Raw genomic sequence first — 12,508 nt, 5'->3', positions numbered from 1 at the left:
CTAAGTATTTTTTCTAGCTTCTCTTCTGGTTACTTTTTAATGAATGCAATAATGCTGTACTGATTCCTCTTGCATAGAGTTTTTGCCGAATTCTGGAATCATTAATAGAAGTCTTGGGGCACATTTCTAAATATTGTCAAAATACCCAAGGACTCTTAAAATTGCTGGTATTTTTAAATTGCTGAAAGGGCTTTTTAGAAGATACTTTGTCCATTTTCATATGTAAGTTTACATTCACTTTAACCCAGCAAACTCACAACCCTATCATACATTTTTTTCCTGCCTAAGCAATAGAAAAAAAGAGTTCATTTTTAAATTTATTAGTTTTTCCCACTATGGACTGGTTTGTATACAGGGTGGTACATGTATATAGTGGAATGATATGCAGCCATTCAAATTGAATGAGTTGCAGTGAAATGGGAAAGGTAAAGGAGATTATATCATGTGTATTACAATTGAAAAATGAAGTTAACCTCATTCTTGTAAAAATTAAAATTTCAGTTTTTATTTTTTCTTAAATTTTATATATTTAAGGTGTATAACACAATTTGATGTACATAGTGAAATGATTTCTACAGTTAAGCATTATCTCCTCACATAGTTTCCTTTTTTTGTGTGATGAGAGAATCTGAAATCTACTCTCTTAGCATATTTATACTACTCAATACAGTATTACTAACTATATATAATTGTCATGCCTATACATTGCTCCATACAAATCTTAAAGATTAATCACTAAATTCCTAATAGTGATCAATCTCTGATGAGCAGTATTAAGAACTTTTACTTCATACTAATTATGTGTGTTTAAATGTTGTACATTGAGTTCTGGGATTTTTTTATGTGTAGTGCTGTTACTTTGTTTTGTTTGAACCTTTGGAGTTTTGCTTTTAATATTTGTGAAGAATCTCTCAGTTTCTTATATTTCTCATCTCTTTTTAGCTACTGAAGTGGTGACTGTGTTTGTATTTCAAGAACCATCATTGCTTTCCTCACTCCAGGACAATGGATTGACAGATGTCATGCTACATGCACTGCTTATCAAAGACGTGAGTCCTTTCTGCTGCTCTGTAAAGAATTCTCAGTGCATAACCCCTTTCCATAAAATATACACACACACAAAAAGCAGTCTTATGACATGAAAATTCTCTCTTGTCTTCTATATGTAGTATTGAAACTATTGGAGGATGAGGGGAAGGGATAGTTAGGGAGTATGGGAATGACATGTACACACTGCTGTAGTTTAAATGGATAACCAATAGGGATATACTATATAACAAGGAAATCTGCTCAATATTATGGAACAACCTAAATGGGAAAATAAATCTGATAAAGAATAGATACATGTGTATGTATAACTGAATCACTTTGCTGTGCACCTGAAACTCACAACATTGTTAATCAACTATACTCCAATATAAAATAAAAAGTATTTTAAAAAGAAAAGAAACTATTGGGATCTGGTCATCAAGATTCTTTTTATCTCTCTGTGCAGTACCCCTGGCCAAAGTTTTCACAAGTCTACCTGAACTCTTCGAAATGTCTTCAAGCTCACTTTATCTTCTCTCTAGGTTCCTGCTACCCGTGAAGTTCTTGGCTCCCTCCCAAATGTTTTCAGTGCACTCTGCTTGAATGCCCGAGGTCTGCAGTCATTTGTACAGTGTCAGCCTTTTGAACGTCTCTTCAAAGTTCTCCTGTCTCCAGATTACCTCCCAGCCATGCGGAGAAGGAGGAGTTCTGATCCTCTAGGTAATTGATGAGAATTTGCCTTACAGTAAATAATTGGTTTGCTGTTGTGCCAAGATTGAGGTGATTTCCAAGCCACCAACTGGCAAGGAAACTGTTTCTTCTGTGATATCACTTCATGTCTCTGGCTAGGTATGTGTTTATTGAGAATTATCACCATACATTCTATTGCAGGTAGAAAATAATATTTCATCCTTTACCTGTGTTCATAATATTTCCTTACTTCACAGCAGTTCACTGTTAAATGTACTGTTACAGCGCTGGTGAGGAATAGATATTAGAAAACCAGCAGTAGATTTTCAGGTCTACCATCTAGTCTTCAGCAACAGGAGATCCTGGTAATTTTCTGTTCTAATATCCAAGCCCCTAAGATAGTCACAAATGAATAGATTTCATTCTCAGTGTATTTGAGACCAGATCACTGAGGCATAGCAATAAGGTAGAGTTTCAGAAGGAACCCAGTTTTCAAAAATGTGCTTTGTCACCACTGTAGCCTTTTAGCCATTATCATTCTTTATCGGGGCAGTCAGGGTTAACGGTTTATGCTTCTTTCTTTTCTCACTCTCTCTTCACTCTTCAGTACTAACTCAGACCTTGACAGTAGAAAGTACTAGAGTATAATGTAGCATACATGGTTACTTTTAAATGTTTTTACTAGACTCCTGTCCAGTGATTTGGTTGTAGAGGTTGGTATGAGTTCATTTGAGAAAGCATGACATTAGAAAATCGCAACCACCAACTCAGTTTCTCCTTTCCTCCTTAAATTGGCACCCAAAAAAAAATAGTTCAAGCTCTATTTTCTACAGTCTAACAGTTCCATTTTTGGCTTTAAGGGGATACTGCCTCCAACCTAGGAAGTGCTGTAGATGAGCTCATGAGACATCAGCCTACCCTCAAAACAGATGCAACGACTGCGATCATCAAGGTGGGAAGTGATACGACCATGGACATGAGAGAGCGGTGGAGTGGGAGTTTTTAGAAAAAGGCATGGCATACTGGAGGTCATTTCAATTCTTAGACTGTGCCTATAAAAGGATTATGTCTGCCTCATTTCCTCGAAGTCCTTGGGTTGGTCCTTTACCCCACCCCACCCCCGCAAAAAGTCACTTAAGTACTGCTTTTCTTTTATAGGATATTAAGTTGCTGAGGCTTAGCTTCTGTTCGTAAAAACATACTACCCTTTCTAGTCTTTCTTGCTTAGGTTTTTGTTTGGGGGTTTTTTATTTCACATTTACTAGTTGTCTCACTTCGGAGAAGGCAATGGCACCCCACTCCAGTACTCTTGCCTGGAAAATCTCACGGATGGAGGAGCCTGATAGGCTCTAGCCCATGGGGTCGCTAAGAGTCGGGCATGACTCAGCGACTTAACTTTCACTTTTCACTTCTATGCATTGGAGAAGGAAATGGCAACCCACTCCAGTATTCTTGCCTGGAGAATCCCAGGGACAGAGGAGCCTAGTGGGCTGCCGTCTATGGGGTCGCACAGAGTCGGACACGACTAAAGCAACTTAGCAGCAGTTGTCTCTTAGGATTATTGAAACTGGTATTTGAGTTACTGGTGGTTGGTGAGTTAGAACATGGAGTCAGGTCAGTCATTCGATCACTTAACAGCCATGTGATCCTGAAGAAGTTATTTAAATTCATAGGACTTCCAGTTTCCTTCTTGTAAGATGAAATTAATGGCTACATGCCAGAAATAGTGTATATAATATTTAGTTAAAGTGTTTTAGAAGGAGAAGAGGGCGTTAGGATGAATTGGCTGGATGGCATCACCGATGCAATGGACATGAATTTGGGCAAACTTCAGGAGATGGTGAGAGACAGGAGGCCTGGCATGCTGCAGTTCATGGGGTCACAAAAAGTTGGACATGACTGGGCAGCTGAACAAACAACAAAAGTGTTTTGGCACTTCTGTATATAGCACATAGAAAGTGCTCCAAAAATGTTAGTCATCTCCCCATTACTTAATTACTAATAAATAATCTTGCTTCCTTTGCCTTTCAGTTACTTGAAGAAATCTGTAATCTTGGAAGAGACCCTAAATACATCTGTCAGAAGCCATCAATCCAGAAGGCAGATGGCACTGCCGCTGCTCCTCCCCCAAGATCTAACCATGCTGCAGAAGAGGCCTCTAGTGAGGATGAGGAGGAAGAGGAAGTACAGGCCATGCAGAGCTTTAATTCTACCCAGCAGAATGAAACTGAGCCTAATCAGCAGTAGGTGTTCACAAGACAAGTTCTCTAGCCTTGTGATCTTGAGCATGTTGTTTTCACCTGTTAAAAATGAGAGAGTTGAATTAGATCTGGTTGTAAGGTTCTTCCAGCCCAAAATGTCTTACAATTTTTCTTTCTTTGATTCTTGTGTGTCATTTGTGCTTTGGTGTTTGTTTTGGTTGCCTTAGCAAGCTTGTTTTATTAAATGCTGTTCATGAAATTCAGTCAGAATTCAATATATCAAATTAAATGGCCTTCCTCAGAGGATTTCCCTTTGTTGATTTGGTATTCCACATCATTTACTGCTTGACTGTTTCCATAAGAGAGCATACATCTCCTAAGAAATTTTTAGGAGTTACAGGGATTTGTTGATTGGTCTTTGTTTATTTGATCTGTTCATTCCATATAAATCAGAAGACTTTGGAATGTACTATATGATTGTAGTCAGACACAGAAGATTTTCCTTCTATTTATTTGAGGTTTTTCTACATAAAAATTGATTTCCTGGATGGTAAGATGGGGACAGAGATGATAAAGACTGCTGGTGGACCTGGTTCTTTGAGCCTACCATGTTTGCATGCAAGGGATGAAAAGCAATAGCTGTTGCTATATCTCTTAATTGCTTTCATGCTAGAAGTAGATGTGATCCCTCTGGACAGTTATGCATTCACTTATTTAATAAGTGCTCTTTTGATGTATATATAGAAGTTGTTTTTAGAAAAGCATGATCATTTTAGGCGTGGATATGAATGGGTTTGAGCTGATCTTGAAGGGTGACTTGGGACTTAAGATTATGGTGGAATAGACACCAGGAGTGAAGGGCTAGAATCCAAAACAAATATCCCCTCTTGAAACTCTAGAAAGTAATTAAGTATGTTGCTTTCTTGGTCAGATATATTTTCCTTATCTGAGAAGGCAACCCTGCCTTCATCTAATGCCATCTTCTGTTTTGATTAAAATGTACTTTCTGGAAAAGGAGGATACCCTAAAAGATTACGGGACTTCACTTGTAAAGGAGTTGGAATCTTGGTGCTTCATTGCCACATCCTGGGTTGTCAGCCATCCTGCTGGCATAGAGTTCTCTTTCCTGGCAACAAACAAGGGAATGATTTCTTGAATGTTAGTATTTGTGGTGGTTTTGAGTCAAGCTGTGCACATTCATCTGCATATAACTTTTCTATCTAGACTCCTTATATCTTTTGTCTAACATGCCCAGATTTTAAGCTGCCTTGATAAATTAACATTTTTTCAAGTCCTCAAATGTCTTCACTCTGCACACTTTTCTTGGAATATCATGTGACCCTGTATATTATCTTCATATTTATCCCCATCCCCAAATTATCTGATCTCTCCTTTTCTATCTGCCAGATTGCTGCAAGTTCATCTCAGATACCTTATTCTTATAGGAAATTTTCTCCCAACAGTTTTGTTAAAAATTATTTATATATTCTCTAATGCTTTCCCCCACTGATCTGTATACTTCTCCAAAGGCAAGGACAATATCTCATTCAACAGTGTATCCCAATCACTTTGTGTATAGTAGATAATCAGTCATTAACTGTTTATTTAGTGGTTGATAGAATGAATCAAGAGTATCAAATTAGGGGGCTTCCCTGGTGGCTCCGTGATAAAGAATCTGCCTACCAATGCAAGACACAGGTTTGATCCCTGATACAGGAAGATCCCACACGCCACGGAGCAACTAAGCCCGTGTGCCACAACTATTGAGCCTGTGTTCTAGACCCTGGGAGTCACAACTACTGAAGCCCATGCACCTTAATGCCCAGGCTCTGCTAATCTAAGAATCTCACAAATATTGATACATGTATACTTTTCCACTTCTGCCACCTTTACAAGCTTCATTTGGGTCATATGAGGATTATTAGGGCTGAGAGAGAATGCAAAAGACTACCTAAACTCAACTTAGATTTTGAAAACCACTATTAAAGGCAAATTCTTTTTTTAAAAAAAATTTGTTTATTTTAATTGGAGGCTAATTACTTTACAATATTATAGTGGGTTTTGCCATACATTTACATGAATCAGCCATGGGTATACATGTGTTCCCTATCCTGAAACCCCTTCCACCTCCCTCCCCATCCCATCCCTCAGGGTCATCCCAGTGCACCAGCCCTGAGCACCCTGTCTCATGCGTCAAACTGGACTGGCGATCCATTTCACATGTGATAATATACATGTTTCAATGCTATTCTCTAAAATCATCCCACCCTTGCCTTGTCCCACAGCATCCAAAAGTGTGTTCTTTACATCTGTGTCTCTTTTGCTGCCTCACATATAGGGTCATCATTACCATCTTTCTAAATTCCATCTATATGCGTTACTGTACTGTCTTAGTGTTTTCCTTTCTGACTTACTTCACTCTGTATAATAGGCTCCAGTTTCATCCACCTCATTAGAACTGATTCAAATGCATTCTTTTTAATAGCTGAGTAATATTCCATTGTGTATTTGTACCACAGCTTTCTTATCCATTCATCTGCTGATGGACATCTAGGTTACTTCCACGTCCTGGCTATTTTAAACAGTGCTGTGATGAACATTGGGGTACACATGTTTCTTTCAATTCTGGTTTCCTCGGTGTGTCTGCCCAGCAGTGGGATTGCTGGGTCGTATGGCAGTTCTATTTCCAGTTTTTTAAGGAATCTCCACACTGTTCTCCATAGTTGCTGTACTAGTTTGCATTCCCACCAACAGTGTAAGAGGGTTCGGTTTTCGCCACACCCTCTCCAGCATTTGTTGTTGGTAAACTTTTTGATAGCCACCATTCTGACTGGCGTGAGATGGTACCCCATTGGGGTTTTGATTTGCATTTCTCTGATAATCAGTGATGTTGAGCATCTTTTCATGTGTTTGTTAGCCATCTGTATGTCTTCTTTGGAGAAATGTCTGTTTAGTTCTTTGGCCCATTTTTTGATAGGGTTGTTTATTTTTCTGGAATTGAGCTGCAGGAGCTGCTTGTATATTTTTTAGATTAGTTCTTTGTCAGTTGCTTCATTTGCTCTTATTTTCTCCCATTCTGAAGGCTGTCTTTTCACCTTGCTTATACTTTCTTTCATTGTGCAAAAGCTTTTAAGTTTAATTAGGTGCCATTTGTTTATTTTTGTAAAGGCAAATTCTTTTATCTCCCTATCCCAGATAGTTGTCATGGTAGAAAAACTTGCAGTGTGTGCCGCCCCCTCCTCAAAAGTATTGTTTATATCCCTCCCCCACCCTATGCAAAATTCTTCAGTGAAACCCCAGACAAATTCTTGTCACCCGTGCCTCCATCTGTTTTCCAATGCCTTGAATGATAGGTAATTTTTTTCCATTAATTAATTTTGCATTTCCTATTTCCCTGCCTTAAAATGAGGCAGCTGCCTATCTTATTTCTGTCATTCATAGAACAAGTTTGCCTGTTTTAGAACATATAAATAGAATAAACGGAGTCTTACATGTATATCATACCTAATGTATATACTTTCTTATTTTCAGCTTTTGTTGCATAGTGTGGTTTTGAGATTCATCCGTGTTGTCTATCAGTATGTTGTTTTTTGTTCCTGAGTAGTATTGCATTGTATGAATATACTACAGCATTTATCCATTTGCCTGTTGATAAAGTTTCAAGTTTTCAGTTTTTTTCCAGACTAAGACAGTGTTCTTTTCCCTTCTTGTTGTTGTTGTTTTCACTGAAATCAGCAGTATTTGAAAAAAGTGATTGTATTTGATCTTGAGACACAAGGTTTGTGCTAGAAATCTGGAATAAGGAAACAGGCACCAGGCACTAGAATCTACCCCAAATACATGGAGCTCTGTTCTACATTCACAGACATTCACCACAAGTAGTACTAAATACTTACTTGTTGGCCTCTTTCTTCTGCCTTCTAAATTGTTTGAGCTCAGCAAAACTGACATTGCTAGGGGTGAATATACTTGCCAGTAAGTAACCAAGCTTTTCAGTTGGGCACCATGGTTTATTTTTGTGATTGATTCCATTTATTTTGCCTAACTTAACCACCTACCCTGAACAACTTGAAAGAAATGTGTTATATAAATCCATGTGCCCTTTGAAACTTGAATGAAAACTGTTTGAATTTAAAGGCATCAAATGCAGAGAAGCAGTTTCCTGAATTGTGGCCCACTGCTGCTGCTGCTAAGTCGCATCAGTCTTGTCCGACTCTCTGCGACTCCATAGACGGCAGCTCACCAGGCTTCCCTGTCCCTGGGATTCTCCAGGCAAGAACACTGGAGTGGGTTGCCATTTCCTTCTCCAATGCAGGAAAGTGAAAAGTGAAAGTGAAGTCGCTCAGTTTTGTCCGACTCAGCGACCCCATGGACTGCAGCCTTCCAGGCTCCTCCATCCATGGAATTTTCCAGGCAAGAGTACTGGAGTGGCATGCCATTGCCTTCTCCATGTGGCCCACTGGAAGGGCTCTTTTTGCCAAAGGCAGCTGTGTCTCCTTGGAAGTGGGAAGAAAGACCTGATTTTCCTACCCACCCATCCACTCCCCTCCCCCCAAAAAGCCAAAACATGACATCTCTTTTCCTGTACCCGTGTACTATGACACTCAATTGGAATCCTCTACATCTGATTACGGGCTCCAGCATCCTAAATACACATGTAAAATTAAATTTGGGAATGTTTGTTTTGGAGAAAGGGGAGAAGCAGAAGTTTTTAATTTGACAGTTAACGTAAACTATTTCGTTCATTATAGGGATGCAGTCTTTCATTGTTTCAAAGATGCTATGAGTCAAAGATTTATATGAGGTTCAGTTCAGTTCAGTTCAGTCACTCAGTCGTGTCTGACTCTTTGCGACCCCATGAATCACAGCACGCCAGGCTTCCCTGTCCATCACCATCTCCCGGAGTTCACTCAAACTCATGTCCATCGACTCGGTGATGCCATCCAGCCATCTCATCCTCTGTCATCCCCTTTTCCTCCTGCCCCCAATCCTTCCCAGCATCAGAGTCTTTTTCCAGTGAGTCAGCTCTTCGCATGAGGTAGCCAAAGTACTGGAGTTTCAGCTTTAGCATCATTCCTTCCAAAGAACACCCAGGGCTGATCTCCTTGAGGATGGACTGGTTGGATCTCCTTGCAGTCCAAGGGACTCTCAAGAGTCTTCAACACCACAGTGCAGAAGCATCAATTCTTCAGTGCTCAGCTTTCTTCACAATCCAACTCTCACATCCATACATGACTACTGGAAAAACCATAGCCTTGACTAGACAGACCTTTGTTGGCAAAGAATGTCTCTGCTTTTGAATATGCTATCTAGGTTGGTCATAACTTTCCTTCCAAGGAGTAAGCATCTTTTAATTTCATGGCTGCAGTCACCATCTGCAGTGATTTTGGTGCCCCCAAAAATAGTCTGACGCTGTTTCCACTGCTTCCCCATCTATTTCCCATGAAATGATGGGACCATATGCCATGATCTTCGTTTTCTGAATGTTGACTTTAAGCCAGCTTTTTCACTCTCCTCTTTCACTTTCATCAAGAGGCTTTTTAGTTCCTCTTCACTTTCTGCCATAAGGGTGGTGTCATCTGCATATCTGAGGTTATTGATATTTCTCCCGGCAATCTTGATTCCAGCTTGTGCTTCTTCCAGCCCAGCGTTTCTCATGATGTACTTTGCATATAAGTTCAATAAGCAGGGTGACAATATACAGCCTTGACGTACTCCTTTTCCTATTTGGAACCAGTCTGTTGTGCCATGTCCAGTTCGGATTTCCTTAAAACCAGGTAGTAGGGGGATTTCTGAGTTGATCATTTTTAGTATTCCTATACGATGTCCTGAGCCTGGAAGGCAAAAAGTTGACGATAGGGAGCAAAGTAGTTACTGAACAAGTTTGTTCTTGGAGTTTAAGAACCACTGTTTGTATGTTTTCTCTCTTGTTCTCTCCAGTTTCCATCTAGCAAGTGGAGAAAGTACCTAAGTCCCATTTCATGATAGTTACTTTGGCTCTTTTCCCTTTTATTTGGCTTCTTCAAAGGGGCAGGTATCTCCCTGGGCTAGAGCCACACCTGTAATTCTTAGTTGTAGAGATTCTCTCCCAAGAAGGTGCACTTAGGCTGGGGTGGTGTATAATTGGTGTAAGTAGCAGTGGTTCTGAGGTGGAGGTTTATAGTCAGGGAAAGGTTTGCAGTCTTCCCAGGGAATCCTTTCACTCCTGGCATATATATAGGTCCTCCCTTTTTACAAAGTACTTCCCCAGATTCTTCACTGAATGTATTCACAGCATCCTACCCAAGCTCTCGCTCTGGATGTTTTAGCTCTAAAGCCATTCATCATGCCTCTCCACTCTCTTTGCCTAGTCCTCATTTTGCTGCCAAATGTCTTTATGCCTGGCAAATCTTTGTGCACATTTTATCTTGCTCAGAGGTGAAAATTACTAGTTTCTTGCCATTTTTTCTGCCTTCTCTCCCTACCTTTCCCTTCTTCTGTCTCTGCCCTTTTTCTCCCAAAGGCCTATGTCCAAAATTTTCCTTATTTGCCTCAAGTTTTGTCCTTTCCTAGGGTTTATCTTTTAGTTAGATTTTGTTTTAGTTTGTGGGTTTTTTTCCCTCTGTTTATTTCTTAACAAAAGCCAAGATGGGCTAAAGACTGCAGTTTCTGCAGCTGCAGCATTATTGCAGCCTTCTTATCTCCAATGCATCATTGAAGCATCTGAAGCAAAAGGAGATTATCACAATCTATGGATAATTCTGTGGAACAGTCTGTGGAAAAGGCGGCCTTGGGTGTAGCCTCCATCTTGGACTAACTTCATGTGTTCTGGATGATTGATAAATCTAAGCATGGAATCTTGACTAAAATTCCATTTCCTGCTCTTTATAACTTTAAATTTGATGTAAGAACATGTTAAGATGTTTCTGTATTTCTTTCTTTCTTTCTAGCTCCTTTCTTCAAGCAAATATTTAAATGGTCTCTTAATTGACCTTGCTTATTTTTAATATTTTCACATTGATGAATTCCTCTTAGAGTAGTTCGCCTAATTTAGAAGTTTCTTTTGAGATACGTACAAATGCTGTGTTTGTGAAAGCTTGGTTTTTCCTTTTGTGCTCTCAACCTACTCAGGCTAGGAGACCTACCTTCAGAATTTATTTCACCTCTTTTCCTTTTTTTCTGGGCTGTATACTAAAGGATATGTCTTAACTGAGAGAAAAACCTGGAATTTCATTATTTCCTTTTCTTCTCTTTGCCCTCTTACACTGGTATTGTGAATTTCTGTGTAACTCACTCTTTTCTCCCTTGACAGGGTTGTTGGTACAGAGGAGCGTATTCCTATTCCCCTCATGGATTACATCCTTAATGTGGTAAGATTAATGGTAGGGCAAACTGAGTAAAGATGTGTGTTTTTCTGGAAAATGTGTGGGGTTACCAAATAATCTGATGACTTAAAACTGGGGCCCTTAAACTTCAGAGCAGTGGGAAAAGATGTACAAAACTTGTTCTATGAAATTGATTTGCCAAAACTTAGCTACAAATCCCTTTTTTGAAGAGTCCCAGTTTTCTATTCATCTCCCTTGGGAAACCAAACAGGAGGACAGTGGGCTTTGTTAGGCCAGTCTAGTATTATGTTCTTATGAATGTGTCCCAACATATTTTTTTCCTACTACTTGCCATTTTTCTCATTAACTTCTTTCTCTTTTACCAAAAAAAGAAAAATTTAATGTGGTGTTTTCTTTTAACTTCCTGTGTGTGTCACAGGAAAAAAAGCTTGAATTTTCCCAGAGTTATCTGTAAGGGGAAGCCCACTTAGCATTTGTTCTAGCCCAATAAGCACTTCCAGACAAGGCGTCCAGAGATGGTTTCTCCTTTGGCTGTGTGTTTGTTGGCCATATTTTGCTTTCTTAACCTTTACAAAGTGCTTCGTTTGGTCTGAATCTGTGTTCCACGATTCTGTTTCATTTGCATTATGAGCACATTTGAAGGAAAGTATGATGTTTACTTCCAGGGAGAGGCAACACATTATCATGCAAGAAGCACTAAACAAACAAATTAAGAGATTAAACTTGATTCTGTCACTAATTCATGGTGTAGCCATGTGCAAAGTCATTTAGCCTCTCTGTGCTCTCAAATTATGTGACTTTAGGTATAGCTGAAAAGATAGATTGGGAAGAAGTTGTAATTACTCTTTATTTTCTAAATGTTTAGGTTTCACATAATATGCCTATCCCTTTGTACCTGATTATCCTAGAAAATCCTGATTTCATGACTATAAGATTACCCCATCCTTATACTAAGCTAGCATTTTAGTTCCAAGTGTCAGGCTCTAACTTTTTTTTTAAATTTTCATTACCCAGATGAAATTTGTGGAATCTATTCTGAGCAACAATACAACTGATGACCACTGCCAGGAATTTGTGAATCAGAAAGGACTCTTGCCTTTGGTCACCATTTTGGGTCTTCCCAATCTGCCCATTGACTTTCCCACGTCTGCAGCCTGTCAGGCTGTTGCAGGTGTCTGCAAATCCATATTGGTAAGAAGAATCTGACCAAATATTTTCGTTTCTTTTAGAAATCAACTTTGTAATACTTCTATATACATGTTT

The 12,508-nt window shown here is 39.3% G+C and overlaps 1 protein-coding gene across 29 annotated transcripts in view; it reads left to right on the top strand.

Moving 5' to 3' along the window:
• HUWE1 (HECT, UBA and WWE domain containing E3 ubiquitin protein ligase 1) overlaps positions 1-12,508 on the top strand; it is a 157,358-nt gene that overhangs the window by 79,445 nt on the left and 65,405 nt on the right. For all 29 annotated transcript variants that reach the window (NM_001110004.1, XM_059883355.1, XM_005228212.4 and 26 more), the window contains 6 exons: positions 943-1,049; positions 1,572-1,749; positions 2,580-2,671; positions 3,751-3,962; positions 11,212-11,269; positions 12,260-12,436. In NM_001110004.1, the coding sequence (NP_001103474.1) occupies positions 943-1,049; positions 1,572-1,749; positions 2,580-2,671; positions 3,751-3,962; positions 11,212-11,269; positions 12,260-12,436 (824 nt within the window). The remainder of the gene's footprint in view (positions 1-942; positions 1,050-1,571; positions 1,750-2,579; positions 2,672-3,750; positions 3,963-11,211; positions 11,270-12,259; positions 12,437-12,508) is intronic.

Source organism: Bos taurus, chromosome X, assembly GCF_002263795.3.
Source record: "Bos taurus isolate L1 Dominette 01449 registration number 42190680 breed Hereford chromosome X, ARS-UCD2.0, whole genome shotgun sequence".
Lineage (NCBI taxonomy): Eukaryota > Metazoa > Chordata > Mammalia > Artiodactyla > Bovidae > Bos > Bos taurus.
The sequence above is the reverse complement of the archived record's forward strand: the minus strand, read 5'-3'. Positions and strand labels throughout refer to the sequence as shown.